Source organism: Ambystoma mexicanum, chromosome 1p (assembly GCF_040938575.1).
Source record: "Ambystoma mexicanum isolate Mex_15411 chromosome 1p, UKY_AmexF1_1, whole genome shotgun sequence".
NCBI classification, from domain to species: domain Eukaryota; kingdom Metazoa; phylum Chordata; class Amphibia; order Caudata; family Ambystomatidae; genus Ambystoma; species Ambystoma mexicanum.
In genome coordinates this window covers 976,286,438-976,303,908 of record NC_090921.1, presented here as the reverse complement: position 1 = coordinate 976,303,908, position 17,471 = coordinate 976,286,438, and the positions used below count along the sequence as shown (strand labels likewise).

The window sequence follows — 17,471 nt, the reverse complement described above, 5'->3', positions numbered from 1 at the left end:
GCTATATGCTGAATGATTCATCATAACTTCTAAAGCTATGTTGTGTGTGTTATATAATGCATGTGTTTTATACAGCTTTCAAAATGTATACTGCATTATATTTTTTATTTACAATTCTGTGTAAGTTTCCATGTAGAGCTTAAAGGGTAAATAGAAATGTGCAGATATAGTAATGTTTGTTTTATCAACTTTTAGAAACTTGAAAGGCTAGCCATACGCAGTGATTTAAACTCACCCGAGAAGCTTGCACATGGATATCTGTACATACTTTGCCACTGCGCAGGCATTTGTCATTATGGATACCAGGCTACAACACCCCTTTCGCGTGTGTGCTGGTTGGTCCCTCTCGCTGCGGGAAGAGTTACTTTGACAAAAAACTTTTAGAAAATGCCCACACTGCGGTATCACATGTCCCCTAAAATATTATTTGGTTTTACAGTTACTGGCAACCTCTTTACAACACCCTACAACAGCAGTTTAAACACCTTTGATTTCTAGAAGGTTAGCCAGAGAGTTTCAACAACAATCTTTTATTACTGCCATGCATGGTGCATATGATTACTGTGGATGATTTGATGACCGAGGGGGGTCAAAACACCGAACTAGAAAAATAATTTACGCAATATACCCATCGCTGCAATCTGAACACATGTTATATTGTACAAAACGTATTTAACAAGGGGAAGCGCAACAGACCGATAACACTAAATCTAGCTATATAGTGTTATTTAAAAACTCACGGGATAAACAGCAACTAGCCGTGCTAGCCCGCCAGATGTATCTGACCAAAACACATTTTTTCATGGAAGCTTTTGAAGACGCGACCAGTAAACCCTACGGATATCTCCTGGGTGATTTAAAAACAACCACTCTAGAGGATTATAGATTGCGCACTGATATATTTCTGCCGGAGTTGCCCGTTGTTTATATCCCAAGAAAGACATTTAAAAAACATCAAGCACAATATCGCATCACTACATGGTCGCGCTTTCACCATGCCAACACGCATACAGAGAAACATTGTGCTGTTGAAAATGCTTGTATATGCCACCCCTCAACAACGCAAGGCCATTCTAGCCGCGGCCTCCGACGACTTGGTGGCCGCTATTGCGGAGATTACTCAGAACACTTTAAATGGCCACATCCCCTAACACACGGTCAAATAAGTGTATTGAAAAAGAAAAAGAAGGTCACCAGGAAACTGTGCAATAAGCAAATATCGCAAAGGGCTAAAAGAAAAGTGGTCTCGCAATCTGGTGGGTTCATAGGCTAGCTCATTGGCATAGCCTTACCGCTAATCACCAGCTTGCTCAGAGATCAATAATGGAACACACCCATAAAATGTATCCGGTGGACAAGCATCAGTTAGAAAACATGATGACTCCCACACCCCGAAGTATTGGTATATACGAAAAGTTGCAACCATGCATCTGGACTCGGAATTGAAGGATGTTTTAAACAGATCTGATTTATCGTGCATGCTAAAGCGGCATTATACTCGAATATTCTACACAGATACTTAAACCACGCCCGACATAACGATGTAGAGAAAAACAAACTAACGTTATACATGCCGACCCGAAGAATGTAGCAGTGCGGGGGACCCACCTGGGACAGATCCGGTTGTGGCAACTATTGCTATATACGATCCAACTTGCTAACGATGTGGGTGCCTGGACTGATAGAGGGGAGTTTATTTATAAAGGTAGGGTTTTAAAGGGTTTGAACTTGCACAATCTAGTACGAAGTGTTACAAACCGAAACCCCGCTGCTACAATAAATGCACCAATTGGCTGGAACAAGTTTATGCAGGCAGTGGCCAATTTAAATATTCCGCCTTTGGTCATGGGTAATGTCGCCCAGCGACGCCTTCTGGAGCGGCTAAAACTGGGGTTCCCTCAACTCCTCACCAATAACATTGCCCATTAAGCACCCCATAAACAGTCACCGCTCACCCAGCCCAGAAAAGGATTGGAATACCAGTTGGCTTATGGATTCTTTATCCACCTCTGGCATGCACGTCTAGAACACGGCAGGGGTGCGGCAGGCCTATATGGCTATATAAATAATGTGAACCCAATCATCGATGAATGTATACGTTTCTTTGCCACTATATTCTGCTATAACCTTTCTTTTCTTTCAGTATTAAATATGTAATGTTATTAATAAAAGTTTTCAATTCATAAACATGACTGGTAGTTTATTAGGTTATATTACTTAGTATGTATAATAACGTACAATGCTTATTGATTCTTTAAACTATTTTATTGATACATGTATCAGTGTATAGACGATCCACGTTTACAATTTTGACATAATGTAAACATTTTGCGCGATCTATATACATTAGATAACATCTTGTTAACAAATCTGGTCACCATTTGGTCATTTGGCATGCAATTGCTCTAATACATTTTCAAAACAGCAACCAGCAATTTACATTCTGACATTTGGCTGATAAAGAATATACAGTGCTGACTGTAGGTCACGGCTTTTGAGTCTTGAACCAGTACAGTACTATAACGTCAATATTTTGCAATGCTTTTTACATAGTCCATTAAAACCCTGGCGTATATGGGGTGTTGCAGGAAGTGCGCCAAACTTTCAAACACTGTTAGCACATCTCCCTCCAGCCACAAAGCTATCCATTGTTTTTCCGCCCGGGCCTGAGGATCAGTGTTCACCACCAGGTTAACCGGGCGATTTCTGGGTAGGCGTTTGGGACATGTATTGCTGGCATACACCATATATAAAGTGATAGGGTAGGGAGTTCTACACAACAGCAGACCCTTCAGTCTCAACGGTACTTACAAAACATATACATTTTATTCAACAATCATAAAACATGATAAAATCACATTAATTCAAAAACAAAGTGCTAGTGACAAGAACATTATTGATTTCAACTAATCACAATTCATTACTGATATCCATTCAATGGGTCAGTTTAGTTCAACCCAGACTCATTCAGTGTAGCTTGTAAAGAAAACCAGTCTCTAAGCAATCCTGGTATTTTGCCTTGACATGTTTCAGTTCCTTAACATTAGTTTTGAACTTTCTTCATGAGGATTTCTTAGTAAGTCACTTGAACTTGCAACACATAATTAAGGGCCATCTTGCCCCACAACATCTGAATCTGTGTTGTCGGTGCAGGGTTGCTGTTGGTAGACAATCAATATAAACAAAAACAAAATAAGAAACTTCAATACTTATTTATAAACAGTTTAAATCTGTACAAACCGGGGTAAAGAAAATGTCATTACCTCGACTTGCTGTAGTGGGCGTCTGAAAGCAGCCTGATTTCAATTTATTAAACCAGTGCTTCTTTATTCCACCTTCGAGATGGTCTTATCTATTGGAGATACATAACAAATTCTATCAGACTATTACCAGAGCACCATCACTCTGCAGGTTCAATTAATATACAATTCCGACTTGGCAATCTACACCAATCTTATCAAAGAAAAGGGCAAAAACATCTGCCCACACTCGTGTGCCTAAAGCACACTTTCCTATGTCTGAGCTAAGTGTTATTGAGGAGTAACAAAAGTTGGGCAGGGAGGGATTAAGCAGGGAAAGAAACCTGCTCCCTGAATTCACCATCTGTCAAGACAACATGTCATTCTGTCTCTCTTTCTTAATATTGGGGTAAAAGTAGTTACTAGGGCTGGTGTCTAGTCTGCACCCCTTCCATCTATCAGGCAAGACATATTAATGAACAAGAACCATCAAACAATTACCTTATCCAACTTTAATGGACTGGCCCCGCGTGACGCTATCTCAGTCTGTTCCGGCCATTGGTAGTGATACGGCGTAGTTGAAAAACGGGATGGCTGGAAGCAGAAGAACCCAAAATCACTACTTGGTAAATAGTTCTGAGCTCGCCCCATGTGGCTACATATGTTATTCATAATGTATGCCTAGTGCTAGTTTCCCTCTGGTGAAGTTACGTGTTTCCTTACTGTGTCTAACTCACGGTTACCTTTTCACAGCACCCGTCTTCACTTGTGCAGATCGCCATCCCAGACTCCTGCCTTCACTGTCAGACGTCGGTTTTGCTAGCGAGCGCCATCTTAAGCAGGCTCCAGATTCATATGGTGGAAAATCACTCTCAGGAGACCAATAGTCTCTTCTTAGTGTTAACTAGGGACCATCTAGGTTACAGGCCCTCTGGTGGTCTAAATGAAAGATATTAACTGTTTAAAATGTCCTTCAAAAGTCTTTTCGTTCGCCCATCCACAAAAAGATTTTAACTGCAAGTAGATTAACTTTATCATTACAGGCACGTAAATAGGTTTAGAGGTGAAAACCTAGTGGAAACTGGTCAATGAAAAATACCCCAGGGATAGACAGATATCATAAGCCACTAGAAGTAGACTACTTTCCTACAAAACCTTGTGCCACTCAATTGCATCGTTTAACCTTCTCAGGTCGCTGTGTATTTTGAAAATCCACTCTTTCTCTTTTTTCAGGAGTTTCGTGTTCTTCATTACTGAATTCTCACCTTTGACTACTAGGAGAACCGTCCATGTGAAACTTTCACAACCAGGATTTTGTTCAACGAAATGTTTTACCATTGGAGCCTGCAAGATCTTGTTCTTTAAGCAGCTTTTGTGTTCACAAATGCACGTTTTGATTTTTCGATTAGTTTTGCCTATATAGTGCAGGCCACAGGGACATGTGATCATGTAAATTACATACTCAGTGTTACAGTTAGAAAATGTTTTCTGTGTCCATAGTGTAGTTAAACCTATCTCTACCTCTTTGCTCCTAGTTGTCAATTTACAAACCACGCATTGACCACATGGTGAGTGGCCTGTCACTGGTGGTAACCCCCATTGGCTGGTGATACTAGTGGCTGTGGGAGGGGTGCACCGATATCTACTGTGGCTTACACTATTCCCTATTGAACGGGATTTGGTATAGGATTTGGTATAGGCAAACAATGGCATTGTGGGGTTAGCTACTGTAGTTCCCAATAGTTTCCAGTGTTTAGATATAATGTTTCTGATGGTCAAACTGTGGTTAGTAAAAGTATTAACACACACAATTTTATTGTCATGTTGTTTCTTCGGTTTCTCCTCAAGGAGGGCCTCCCTATTATTACTGAATGCGCTTTTAGCTGCTTTCCTAATAAGTTTTGTAGGGTACACTCTATTTTTCAACTTAAGCTTCAGATGTTGTGCTTCTTCTTTGAATGCTTGTTGATTAGAACTATTGCGTTTTAGTCTCAAAAACTGTCCATAGGGCAGATTATCTTTAAGATGTTTTACATGGTGAGACTCAAAATGCAATAAGAAGTTTTTCTCTGTGGTTTTATGAAACGGTTTCACGAGGATTCTGCCGTCTTCACGATCTAAAAAATTAATTGCCTCTTGCTCCACTGTCATGGTGAATTGAGGATGTCTATTTAGGCTGTTTAACCATCTCAGGAACTCTTCTGCTGTTTCTTTCGAGCTTGCCAAATTACCAACACTGTCCCCTGTCACTTTATATATGGTATCTGTCATTCCCTGATCGACAGGGTGAACAAACTGTCTCTCAAGGTTGAGAGTGTTCACACAGGGTTTCCCCTCTCTTTAGATTTTTGTTGGCATACACACCATGTCTATCATCGAGCATGTCTATGTTTACGCAAACATCCTTTTATCTGTAGAGTATCCATTAAACATCAAAAAGTATGTTTCTTTGAGTGTTGATCTCAAGAACGCTATGCAAAACGCTCCACACTAGCAGGGAATGTGTGGTGGTTAGGTTTCTTTCAAACTTTATTTCAACATATAGGTTTCCTCTGCTCATGAGGTTGAAATGACCCGTTGATGCATTATCAGGTCTTAGATCAAAGGTCTGCAAGGTATAGCCGAGCACATAATTGTTGCGTGTGAATGAAAATGGTACATCACGCATGTGCTTTCCAGTGACAGCCACCAATCCCATGTACTCTCTGATTATGTTCTGCAATCCAAAATTGGGTACTTACCGGTGCCCGTTAACCTCTTACCGCCCAACTCGGAATGTCCCCCACTGTCCTTGTGCAGAGCTGTATAATTCATGTTACAGTGTTTGAAGTCAAAGGGATTTTTATCATATGCACCGGTAAGCGATGTTGTTTCAACAGTTCCCATGATGATTATCTTTGGGGGCTGCCCCAGAAACAGGTTGTATTTACTGGTGCTGTGGCTACCAGTAGGAATGCTAAAGACTTTAAGAGCGACTCGCTCCATTGGATATTTCATGTTAGATATCTGCTGTGCCTCTGCATGCTCCATTCTAATAGTCGGAGAGACGCTTACACATTTAACAAATAAACTGGCTGATACAATGACTAGTTTGTACTGTTCGGCGTCCCCGCTCAACACCATTGATCAATAGTTTATCCTGAAAGAAAAGGTCAGCATGTAGACGGCCCAGTAAATCATATACTCTACTGGTCCTGGCGTGATAGGCTCTTTGCACGAATCCCTTGTTATCGCCGTCCAGAACTGTGTTGTCAAAATGCCTCATGTTATCGCAGTAAAAAAGCCCAGCCGAGAGCTGCTTATCCAGGACAACATGGCCGTAATGTAACAGACTCTCTATGTAGGCCCTGTAGGCATAGATATGATTGCTACGTGTTATCATTCGATCGCCCAATGTCATGTCCACCTGATTAAACATGCTAGCTATTGGGTAAGTAATCATAACCACACGTGCTGTAGCCGCTGTTTCGGTTACACCCGCCTTTGTTATTTTACAGGTTAGATGCAGCAGCGTATTGTTCAAATCCAGATACATGTCGAACGAGCCTGATACAAAATATTATATGGGGGCTAAAGGTGATAGATCAGCCAGAGACAAGACCTCGATAAAGAAACTGTTGTCGATGATGGTCTGTGTCGGGGGCACTGTAAAAAGTTCTGATTTTACACATTCCCCCGTAGCTCAGTGTAAGAAGGCCATTGTTCTTTAAAAAATATTGCTGCCTTTGTGTCTTTTAGAAATAACAAATAGTTTCTTCTTCCTATTCGCCTGTGCGCCTCTGGCTTTTGATCTGCTTTTTCGTGGTGGGACACTGACCTCTTCCTCTTAACGCTCCTATGTGGTTTATAAATGAGGACGGATCTGTCCTGCCCCTGCTTTTTCTGTTGGGCGAGCCGCTCAGCAATCTCAGCTGTCATGCTTCCCACAACGTCTTTTGCAATATTGCCAGCCGCCGTTTTCACATGCGGTTTAAATAATTCAAAACCACGATGTAAAAAGGGCATCACTCGTCTAAAAAGACTTTTAAAGATGCTGCCGAGCCCCGCCCCATACATGACGGGAGTTCCGCTAAAATATGGCTGAATGCTGTAACCGGCCTGCTTCATGTAATAATCCATATAGGGACCGCGGTCTCCATAGTTCTTTATCACAGCCATTCTAACGCTGTTTTATTAATCTTTCAGCCAGAGTGGTCTGAAGTGCAACCGCAGCCAGATTTTTCCGTATTTAAATTATACAAATTGACCTTGGTCATCTCTTATCTGTATGTTGATAGTGTCAAAATGGTTTTTACACATGGGAACATAGTCGGGTTTGTTGTATTGAATGTTCACAATTTCGTTGTTGTTCCCTTTAATCTCCACGGTTCCAAGTAGCGAGGCGTAGCTATTCCCCACCTGTTGATACTCCACAACATCGCTATAGAGCAATAAGATATAAAAACCCCTGTTAATGTCAGCACATGTATTATCCCACAGTTCTTTACTTCCAATGTATTGCAAAGTCCCCAGTATGTTGTGCAGTCTCCCCTCTGTTGAAAACCTAATGGACGGGTCTGGACCCTGTAGAAAAACTTTACACTGCTGCAGGGCTAGTTGTAGCGTTGTGTCCTCACATTCGGCTATGTGATACGGCCTTGTTGATGACTCTCACAAGTTCTGGTATATTTGAATAATGGCCCTTGGGAAATCCACCCGGACAGAGCCTCGAGGGGTTTGTTCGTTTTGTAATAAAGTTTGCTTCCCCCGGGCCTAAAGTGTCCCACGATCGGACGCACTGAGCTTCGGTGAGTGCCACCGTCCACTGCCCCTTCAGATTTACAGGTTTGGCCAGCTTCACAGTAAAGTTGGATATTTTTTTACCTGGAAATGTCTTGGCTGAAGCGTTGCTGGGAAAAAGATGCAGACTCCATTTTGAACACCGTTACACACCTGTGGTCTCTATGGATCCGGCTGACACCCAACTGTTGAATTTGTCAGGCAACCCCAGACATTTAACTAGATATTGTTTTCTGGCTCCACAGCCTTTACTTTTTATGACTTTTTCGATTCTGCTTTTGGTCTTTACTGACTTTCTGGATCTCCTCCCATAAAAAACACCTTGAACACCCTTGCCCAAATAATCAATTAGCGTGTATATATAGACACCCTCCCTCTGAGTCACTCCTTCTACGATAAAGATCTTGTTGCTGTAGATCTGCTCATACACCTTTGTAAAGCTAGCCTTGTGTTTTGAAATCCACACATGATCCCCCTTTTTAAGGGGTATACATTTAATCTTTTTACAAAGTATTTAGCCATACAGCTTTTTCCAGATCTTCAGGGCATTCTGTGATGTTACATCAGCAGGGTTGCTTTTAATAGATCTATGATGCGTATTGTTATATACATTTATAAATGCGGGTAGCACCTCGATATATCTTTGGGTATTTTTATCTGTAAACAATTGCCAGAATCGTGTTTTAAATGTTCGTATAAAATGTTCTACAATGGAGGCTTTAACTTCAGAGTGTGTTACAAAGTGGTGCACACTGTGTTGCTTTAAAAGATTCTGCAGTGGCTTATTTAAAAACTCTTTACCAGCATCCGTCTATAGTTTTGTGGGACCCCTGCCTTTGTTAAATATGCGCTTAAAAGCCATGGCCACGCTGTGGCCCGCCTTGTTCTTCAAAGCCTCAACATAAGCATATTTTGATAGAATGTCGATGACGGCTAGAATATATAAAAAAAAACCTTGTTATCGTTACGAAACTGACTCCATAATATCTGCCTGCCACTGCTGAATGACATAGCATACCACTGCCATTCGCCATTTAAAATGTTTTCGGGGCCGGTTTGCGTAGTGTAGGTATCCTCCCCTGAAAGCCACATCTTAACCGCTCCCTGTGACACCTTCTCACCATCGGTCGCCGTTTACGACACAGACTGTCAACCCCTCTATAACTACTGACACCTCCTTCATCATAATATATTTTTGACAGATTCAGGGTAGACATAAAGACACAGTCAGTTTTTATAAACAACAGATTTTTATTCACATTTAAAACAGCAATTTCTATTCAAAATATATGCCTATTTAAATACAAAAATAATCAGCAGGGTTATGGAATCCATAATACATGCGAACACCGCACAAACACATTGCATGCCGCTGCTTCGTTAAGCGATCGTGTTACACTGCATTAGGAGCTCATTTATATATACTTTATCCCTTCCCAATTGGGAACTGTTTTCTCAATGATGTTTCTAACCCCCCATCGAACACATGCCTCTAAATTGCTTCATTTTCAAGAGAGGGTAATTTGCAGATTCTATACCCCATAATGTTTTCGATATGCATTGTTCAGTCCCAGTACTGATCCTTATCTGTGTCAATGGCTGCGTCAAGGGCATGAAATCTACAGTGCATTTAGGGCTCAACACAAAACATATTTTATGTAGCGAATTATACGCGTAAGATAGTTCCAGACATTCGGGAGCATCCTGTTGGGGGTCATTTATTTTGTATCCTAGTACCACCTGTAAAAGTGTTGTTTTAAACACGCCTCAGCCAATATGGCTGTGGAACCCTGAATGGCTTGAATATCATCAAAAAGCAGGATACTGTGCCCATGTCAGTCTCCATTAGCGTAAAACAATCCTTAGATAGACTGTTACCCCCCATGCTTTCCATTTGTTTTGAGCAGCAAGCGCACTGAATAATAGCACTGTCTTTAAGGCTATCGGTCTCCATCAGCAGCAGACAGGTCTTACATAGGCCTGCAACAGGGGGCAATTGGAGGATGATCCAGGATTTATGCCCCCTAAACAATTTGGGACAGAATGAATTTCCTGTGGTCCCTAACCCTCCCACTATTTTATTTAGCATCCCCCAGGAGAAACGCCTTCTTTTCTATTCCTTTGCACCCCGATTCCCAGTATTTTACAGTGTTTACCCATGGCGGAATTATATGATATGATAGGTTATTTATAACGCACTTAATACCCAGAGGTTTCTAAGCGCGGACCGAACCTGTGTTGCTCTGTGTCGTCTTGCTTCCAAGGCGAGCACGTTGCCCCTGAGCTATCCACCCGAGACTGTGCACTATGCACTTCGAACATACTCATTTGCCTCAGGGGTACTGTGAGAGCCCAAGCATTTTAAACAGAATATTGCACACTGACCTAGGAAACATCCAAGCATCCAGTACGATCATCCAGTACGTGGACAGTTTGCTTGTATGTAGTGACAGTGAGCAGCACTGTTGCCAAGACTCTATCACACTGTGCCTACCTAGTATTGTTGTACTAGCCCTTACTGTTATGCTGACCTTGTGACTACCTGCATTACTGTACTCGCTTCTACTGTAATGTTAATGTTAATGTTAATGTTAATGTTAATGTTAAAGGACATTTGTACCGCTCACTATCACCACCGGAGTGGTCCCCTGGCGTACTGGCGGCTCTGAAAGAGGAAGGGAGGGTGGGTTAGTGGGAGAAAGCAGGAAAAGTGCAAGACAGCAGTGATGTGCTGTTGGCGGTCTCAGCCCGGTGGGTCTGTTGGCTGGGCCTAGGGTGTTGCGGCCGGTAGTCGTCGTGTACTGTTGTCTATGTGTTTTTTATTATTTTGTGTTGTTGCAATGTAGTGAAGTTTGTGCGGTTTGTTGTGCTGTAGGTTTATGATTGTGTTTGTTTGGAGTTTGAGAGGTGTGTGCAGAGGAGAAAATTGTTAGTGGAATTGGTTACTTGGCATCTCTATCCTGAATTGAGGCGCTGGGCTTGTGTAGTCTCTCCTGATGAGCCACTGATCTGATCTGGGCCCATCTTGCATTCAATGTCCCTTTCACATCTGTCCCCCACCTCAACCAGCCCCCCTCACCACCCCACCTGTCCTCCCTTCCTACTTTTGGGCCAGAGCATCTTCCAATATCCACCACTCAGCTAGTGTGGTGATTGTCAGTGTCTCGATGATTCAATTGACACTATGGTACCTGGTGGCGTCTAAGGAGGGGGGGGGGGGTGAGGTTGAAGGTGGGATTGTCTGGGGTAGTTGACTCCATCTCCATGTGTTTCAGTCTATCTGGTTTCATCTGACCCGGTACTGCAGGATCTTCCCTGTCGCTTCTGGGGCTGTCGGTATCCTTTCCAGTATCGTCATCCTTTTTCTCTGTTTCGGTTTTCAGCCTGAGTCTGTGGTCTTGAAGAGCCAGGTTTTTAGTAATTTTCTGAATTTGTGGTAAACTTCTGTGTTTCTTATCTCTTTTGGGATGTTGTTCCAGGTTTTTGCAGCTAAGTGGTACAAGGAGGTGCCTCCAAGTTTTTTCTTAAGGTATGGTTTTAGTTCCAGGCGGATTTCGTTGCAGGATCGGAGGGGCCTCTTTGGTTTGTAGACTATGATTTTCTTCTGAAGGAATTCTGCTCCTTGTCCACTGATTGCCCTGTGCGTTATGCACATGGTTTTGAAGGTGATGCGATGTTTTACTGGGAGCCAGTGTAGTGTTTTTAGGGCAGGAGTGATGTGGTCTCTTCTGGATAGTTTGAGCAGTAGTCTGACTGCTGCATTTTGGATTCGTTGTAGTTTCTTCAGGGGGTATTATGGTATACCGAGGTAGAGGCTGTTTACATAGTCAGGGATTGCATAGTAATGATGAACAAGCCTATTCTGTACCAATAATTAGCTGTAATATTGTACTAGCCTACCCGCATTGGTGTATTTGCCTTTTGCCAATATTGAACCAGCCTACCCTGCGCCACTGAACTAACAACCTACTTGCCCGCTGTTATTACTTGCATTTTATCTCCACTACTGTAATCCCTTAGCATAATATGCTCACCACAGCACACATTCCCTGTGTCCCTAGCACATTATCTACACCCTGCCTCCTAATGTGTCTAGTGCAACCCCTTCTTACCAATGCACAAGTCTACACTAGAATGACTACAACATCAATAAACCCACCCACTATTGGGCAAGTGAACTATGCCACATCTAGCTCATTCCTAAGTAATCCGTGCACCTTAGCCACCAGGAACTCCAGACTCTGTGCCAGATTAACTAAACTCCACGAACCCCTCACCAGATCCTTGCCTATGGCAAACAAGAAAACAAACCTCACTATCAATCAGCTGACTATCAGTGACAACCTCACCACCTCTGGCCTAGATCCTGACACCTCTACCAAGCACAACAAGGTGTATAAACCAAAGAAAGCCCACCCAACGACCAGTCCTTCTACTGTCACCAACTACCTCAAAGGAGCCTTAATAAACGCCAGATCCATGATTGCCCACGCTACAGAAATTGACGACCTAATATTGACAGACAACCTGGACTTTGGCTGCATGAAGAGGCTGGCCCCATGCTATCGTTAGCAGTCCCTGACGATTATACAATACTCAGACAGGACAGAGACAATGCTTGAGGCTGAGGCATTGCTATTATCGCCAAATCCTGCCTCTCCATGAGACTCTCGCCCACCCAAAATTACCAGTCCTGCGAATCTTTTTCAGTCAAACTTCCACTAATCAACTCCCAGTCCCTCACTATCCACTTAATGTATAGACCTCCTGGCCCAATTGGGACATTCGAGGAGGACATCCATACCCTACTCTCTAACAACCTTAAAACCACTTCTCAGCTACTACTCCTAGGCGACTTTAACTTGGGCTTTAATGACCCTCTAGATAAACACACCACAACCACCTCCAATATTCTAACCGAATTTGGACTATCCAAAAAAGTCTGCGAACCCACCCACAACAAAGGGAGAACCCTTGATTGGGTGGTGGACTATAACTGTACTGCCAACATCATCGCCATTGACCCTCTACTCTGGACAGACCATTTCCTCCTGTCCTTTGCACTCTCTATGCTCAGACATCTTCCTTCAGTTAGCCCTGCAGCCCCACCTTGCCTAACGAGAAATAAGAAGAGCATCACAATGGACAAAGTGATCCCTGCCATCCTCCCCACCCTTAATTCGCTTGCTGACAACCTAGACTCTGAGCCAACAAGCCCAAAACCCATTTAAACAAATGGTACACCCCACAGCTAAAATATCTACGTCAATTAAAGAGGAGCTGTGAAACATCCTGGAAATTGATCCCATCAGAAGCTAACAGAACTAGATTAACAGAAATTTCCTCCAAATATAAAAAAGAAATCTGCCTGGCCAAACGTAACTCGTACAATAAACACATCTCCAAAGCCAACCCTAGTATGAAGGAATTATTTACCATCCTTAAGGAACTCGAGTCTCCGATTCCCCCTCCCGACATTTGCACTAAAGGTAAAACTTGGTGTTCAGACATTCAACAAACACTTGCTTATAAAGTCACCACCCTCCAAAACAAAATAGCCCTGAAAAAAGCCTCAATCAACTCCCAGCCTAATAAGATGCCCACGACCCCTCCTTCCAAGAACATTCCATCATCCGACTCTCCCACCTGCTTTAATTTCTCTAAAACTACTATTCGCGAGGTAGAAAAAGTTATTCTCTCACTCAAGCCATCCAACTGCCAGGGTGACCTCTGTCCAGCCCAGCTCATAAAGGATGCAGCAAGAGATCTGGTAGCCTTCATATCCAAACTTGTCAATGCTTCATTCGCTTCTGGCACCATCCCCACTAACCTTAAACAATCCTGGGTGCTCCCTTTGCTAAAAAAACAAACCCTTGACCCACTTATACCCACTAATTACCACCCCATCACAACAGTCTCTTTCCTGTTAAAAATACTCGACAAGGTTGCTTACCTTCAAATTCAAAAATTTCTGGAAGCCCACAAACTGCTACGGGCCCGACAATCAGGTTTTTAGCCCCAACATGGAACCGAGACTGCCCTTATCGACCTGAAGACACAGGTCGATGAACTAAGAGAAAAAGAGACAAAGGGAAAACAGCCCTCCTTTTACTACTCGACCTATCGGCTGCATTCGATCTTGTGGATCACAAGGGCTTATGCAGTCACCCTGGACTCAGCTGCCCACTTTTCCAAAGAGGCCATTTGATGGATTGAGTCCTTCCTGGGTGACAGGACCATGAGGGGGTTCTCCCCATCTGCAGCGGCTGACCCCATCCCCATCACATGTGGTGTCCCATAGGGCTCATGTGTTTCCCCCACTATATACAATATATTCACCAAGCCCCTCTTTGACGATCTGGACCTTCTGGGTATCACTAACTATGCAGGTGATACTCAGATTCTCTTCCCAATTTCTGGGGATCATGTCGAGGACTCGGCCTTGGTGAATAGAGTGTATCTCATCATTCAGGCATGGATGGCAACCCATGGACTCTGCCTGAATGATGATAAAACCGAGTTTATCATCTTGGGTACACAAACTAACTTTAAGAAGCTAGGCCAGGAGTACGCATCCTTCTTAATAGACGGTAACCTCATTAAGGTGGCCAAGGAGGTGAAGACTTTGGGGATTTACCTCGATTCCACACTCTCCTTCACCAGACAAGTAAATGCCATGGCCTCCGCTACGGCTTACACATGTAAGCTCATCAGGACAGGCAAACCATTCTTGTCTGATGACAATTGCATGATTCTAGCCAGAGCCCTCATACTCTCCAGGTTGGATTATTGCAACGCCTATATATTGGGGCCAATAAAGCAACCATCCAGAGGATACAAATCCTCCAAAACAACGCCCTAAGAGCGGCACTCAGCGTGGCAAGAAGATGTCACATATCTGCCATCAGGCTCCATAATAATTGGCTCCCTACTCACAACAAACGTACACTTGCTTATAGACCGTCCAGCCACACCGGCACACCTCCATCCATCCTCCCATCTAGCTCCACTAGATCTGCATATAGAATGTATATAATCTCCCTGCTGTATGTCAATGTATGATCATGCTGTATCCATGTTTGTCATCTGTATCACCCTGTAACCTCTGTACTCAAGCTTTGCATATTCCTGTAACTGCTGCGCCCTGATACCCCTGGGTCTGGAGCGCATTACAAATGATTAAACAAACAAACAAAAAACACTCCTGCAACTACTGGTCCGTGAGGGGTACAAGGTTGACAAGGCGAAACTACAGTTTTGCCAGCAGGAAGTGCTGTATCTAGGTCAGTTAATATCAGCAAATGGCAAGAGGATGATACCAGATCAAGCAGCGAAATGCGCACCACCCCAAACCCACCACAGTGAAAGACATGCAAACATTCTTAGGGTTATGTAACTACTGCAAAGCATAGATTCTAGACTATGTAGCATATACCAGACCGATCCTGCAGGCCCTCAAGGAAGCACAGAAAAGTAATAACATAATCGAGTGGACAACAGACATGATAAAAAAAAGTTTAATGACTTAAAGGAAGTGATATCTACAGCCCCAGTGCTCGCCACCCCAGACTACAACAGGAATTTTACATATTCTCACATTCTAACGGTCAATTTATGACTGCAGTATTGACCCAGAACAGTACAATGGGCCACACAAGCCATTGGCCTTCTACAGTGACACACTAGATTCAGTGATGCAAGGACAGTTCGCATGTAAGCCAGCACTTGCTGCAGCTGCGTTTGCAATCGAGAAAAGTTCCACTATCGTGATGGGGTGCTCCATCACTTTGTATGTGGAGCATTCAGTGTTCGCCATTTTAGAAAGATCAAAATCTACTCTGGCCACATAGAGAGCTTCTGCATATGAGATTATCCTCTCATGCCCAAACATCCACATTGTACGATGCAAGACAGTGAACACTGCATCTTTTTTTAACAGAAATGTTTACTGAAGAGGACTTAAAAATGCATGACAGTTTCACGTATGAAAGGGAGGAGATGGCACCCCTAAGGCAATGGACAGCCCATTGGGGCAGGTGGAGGACATTTTCTTTGATGATTCAGCAACAATTGATCAGGAGACGGGTGAGAGGCATACGGGCACCGCAGTGGTGCTCCTTGAGGCAGAGGGCTATGAGATATTGATTATGAAAAGATTGCCAATGCATTATTTGGCCCAAGCAGCAAAGCTCATATCGCTCATTGAAGCGCTGCACATGTCACAGGGGTGTCACGTGACCATTTATTCCGACTCGGCGTACGTCACTACAACAGTGCATGCTGGTCTGTTGCGGTGGAAAAGGAGGGGCTACCGGAGAGTGGACGGTTCCACAGTACAACATGCAGCACTGCTAGATACATTGATCTTCGCTCTGTCCCAACCTTCTTTAGTGCCAGTCGTCAAGTGCGCCGCCCACACCAATAACACAGACGAAATTTCATTGGGAAGCGATGCCGCAGACGCGATGGCCAAAATGGCAGCATATCTCCCGGTACCCACACCTGCCGCCTACATCGTGACCACACCTCCAAATAATCAGCAGAACACCCCATATACAGCAGTGCACTTTGCACATCTTATTGAGTTGCAGAGCAAGCGCCAAATGAAGAAAAGGGACTATGGGTAAAGAGAGGGTGCAAACAATCCCTGACTGATTTAATGTGGAGACAGGAGAGCACTGGTAAAGCAGTAATGCCTGATGAGCTGTTAACGGTAGCTTTTGACCAACTTCACTACTCCTGCCACAGCTCAAAACAACACATTGCAGCTGACATACAAGAGGACTGATTTGTTCCCAATATGCAGGAGCACCTCTCTAACATGATCATACACTGCACAACGTGTCCGGGTTTCAGCACAGGCATGGCTTCACAAAATTTACCAGCCACTCTGCCCCACCCTGTTGGGCCTTTCCGTGAGCTGCACATAGATTACGCGGACATGGGGGAAAGATGAAATGGGTCCCGGTATCTGATTGTTTTGGCTTGCCATTTTTCAAGGTGGGTCAAAGCAGGACCTTGTGCACACCCGGATGCCAAATGTGGAGCCAAGTTTCTTGTCAGTGAGGTCTTCCCCTGATGGGGCATGTGTGATGTGTTAAGGTCCGAGAACAGCACACATTTTTTCCATGAGCTCTTTCACTAGATCACAGCACTACTTGGCATTAAACACTGGATGTGTTCAATTTATCAACCCCAGGCCAACAGCATTGTGGAGAGGATCAAAGGGTTTCTCAAGAAGCTGTGCACGTCTAAGAAGAACTGGGTGCACTGCTTACCGTTGGCCCTCTTCAGTTTATGCACACAACCCAGCAAGGCCCACCATTTATCACCCCTTGAGTGATTACTGATCGGTGCATGAGCAGACCCATATCCCCTGTCAGGAGAGCATCAGATACACATAGAGCGGCAGCGGTTTTAGGTGAAGAATTGAAAGAGTATTTGACAACCCTA

At 43.6% G+C, this 17,471-nt stretch overlaps 1 protein-coding gene across 1 annotated transcript; it reads left to right on the top strand.

The window, feature by feature from the left end:
- Positions 1-16,033: 16,033 nt before the first annotated feature.
- LOC138516667 (ribonuclease H-like) lies at positions 16,034-16,645 on the top strand. The gene has a single exon (XM_069631999.1). The coding sequence runs from the start codon at positions 16,034-16,036 to the stop codon at positions 16,643-16,645; it is 612 nt and encodes a 203-aa protein (XP_069488100.1).
- The last annotated feature ends 826 nt before the right edge of the window (positions 16,646-17,471 follow it).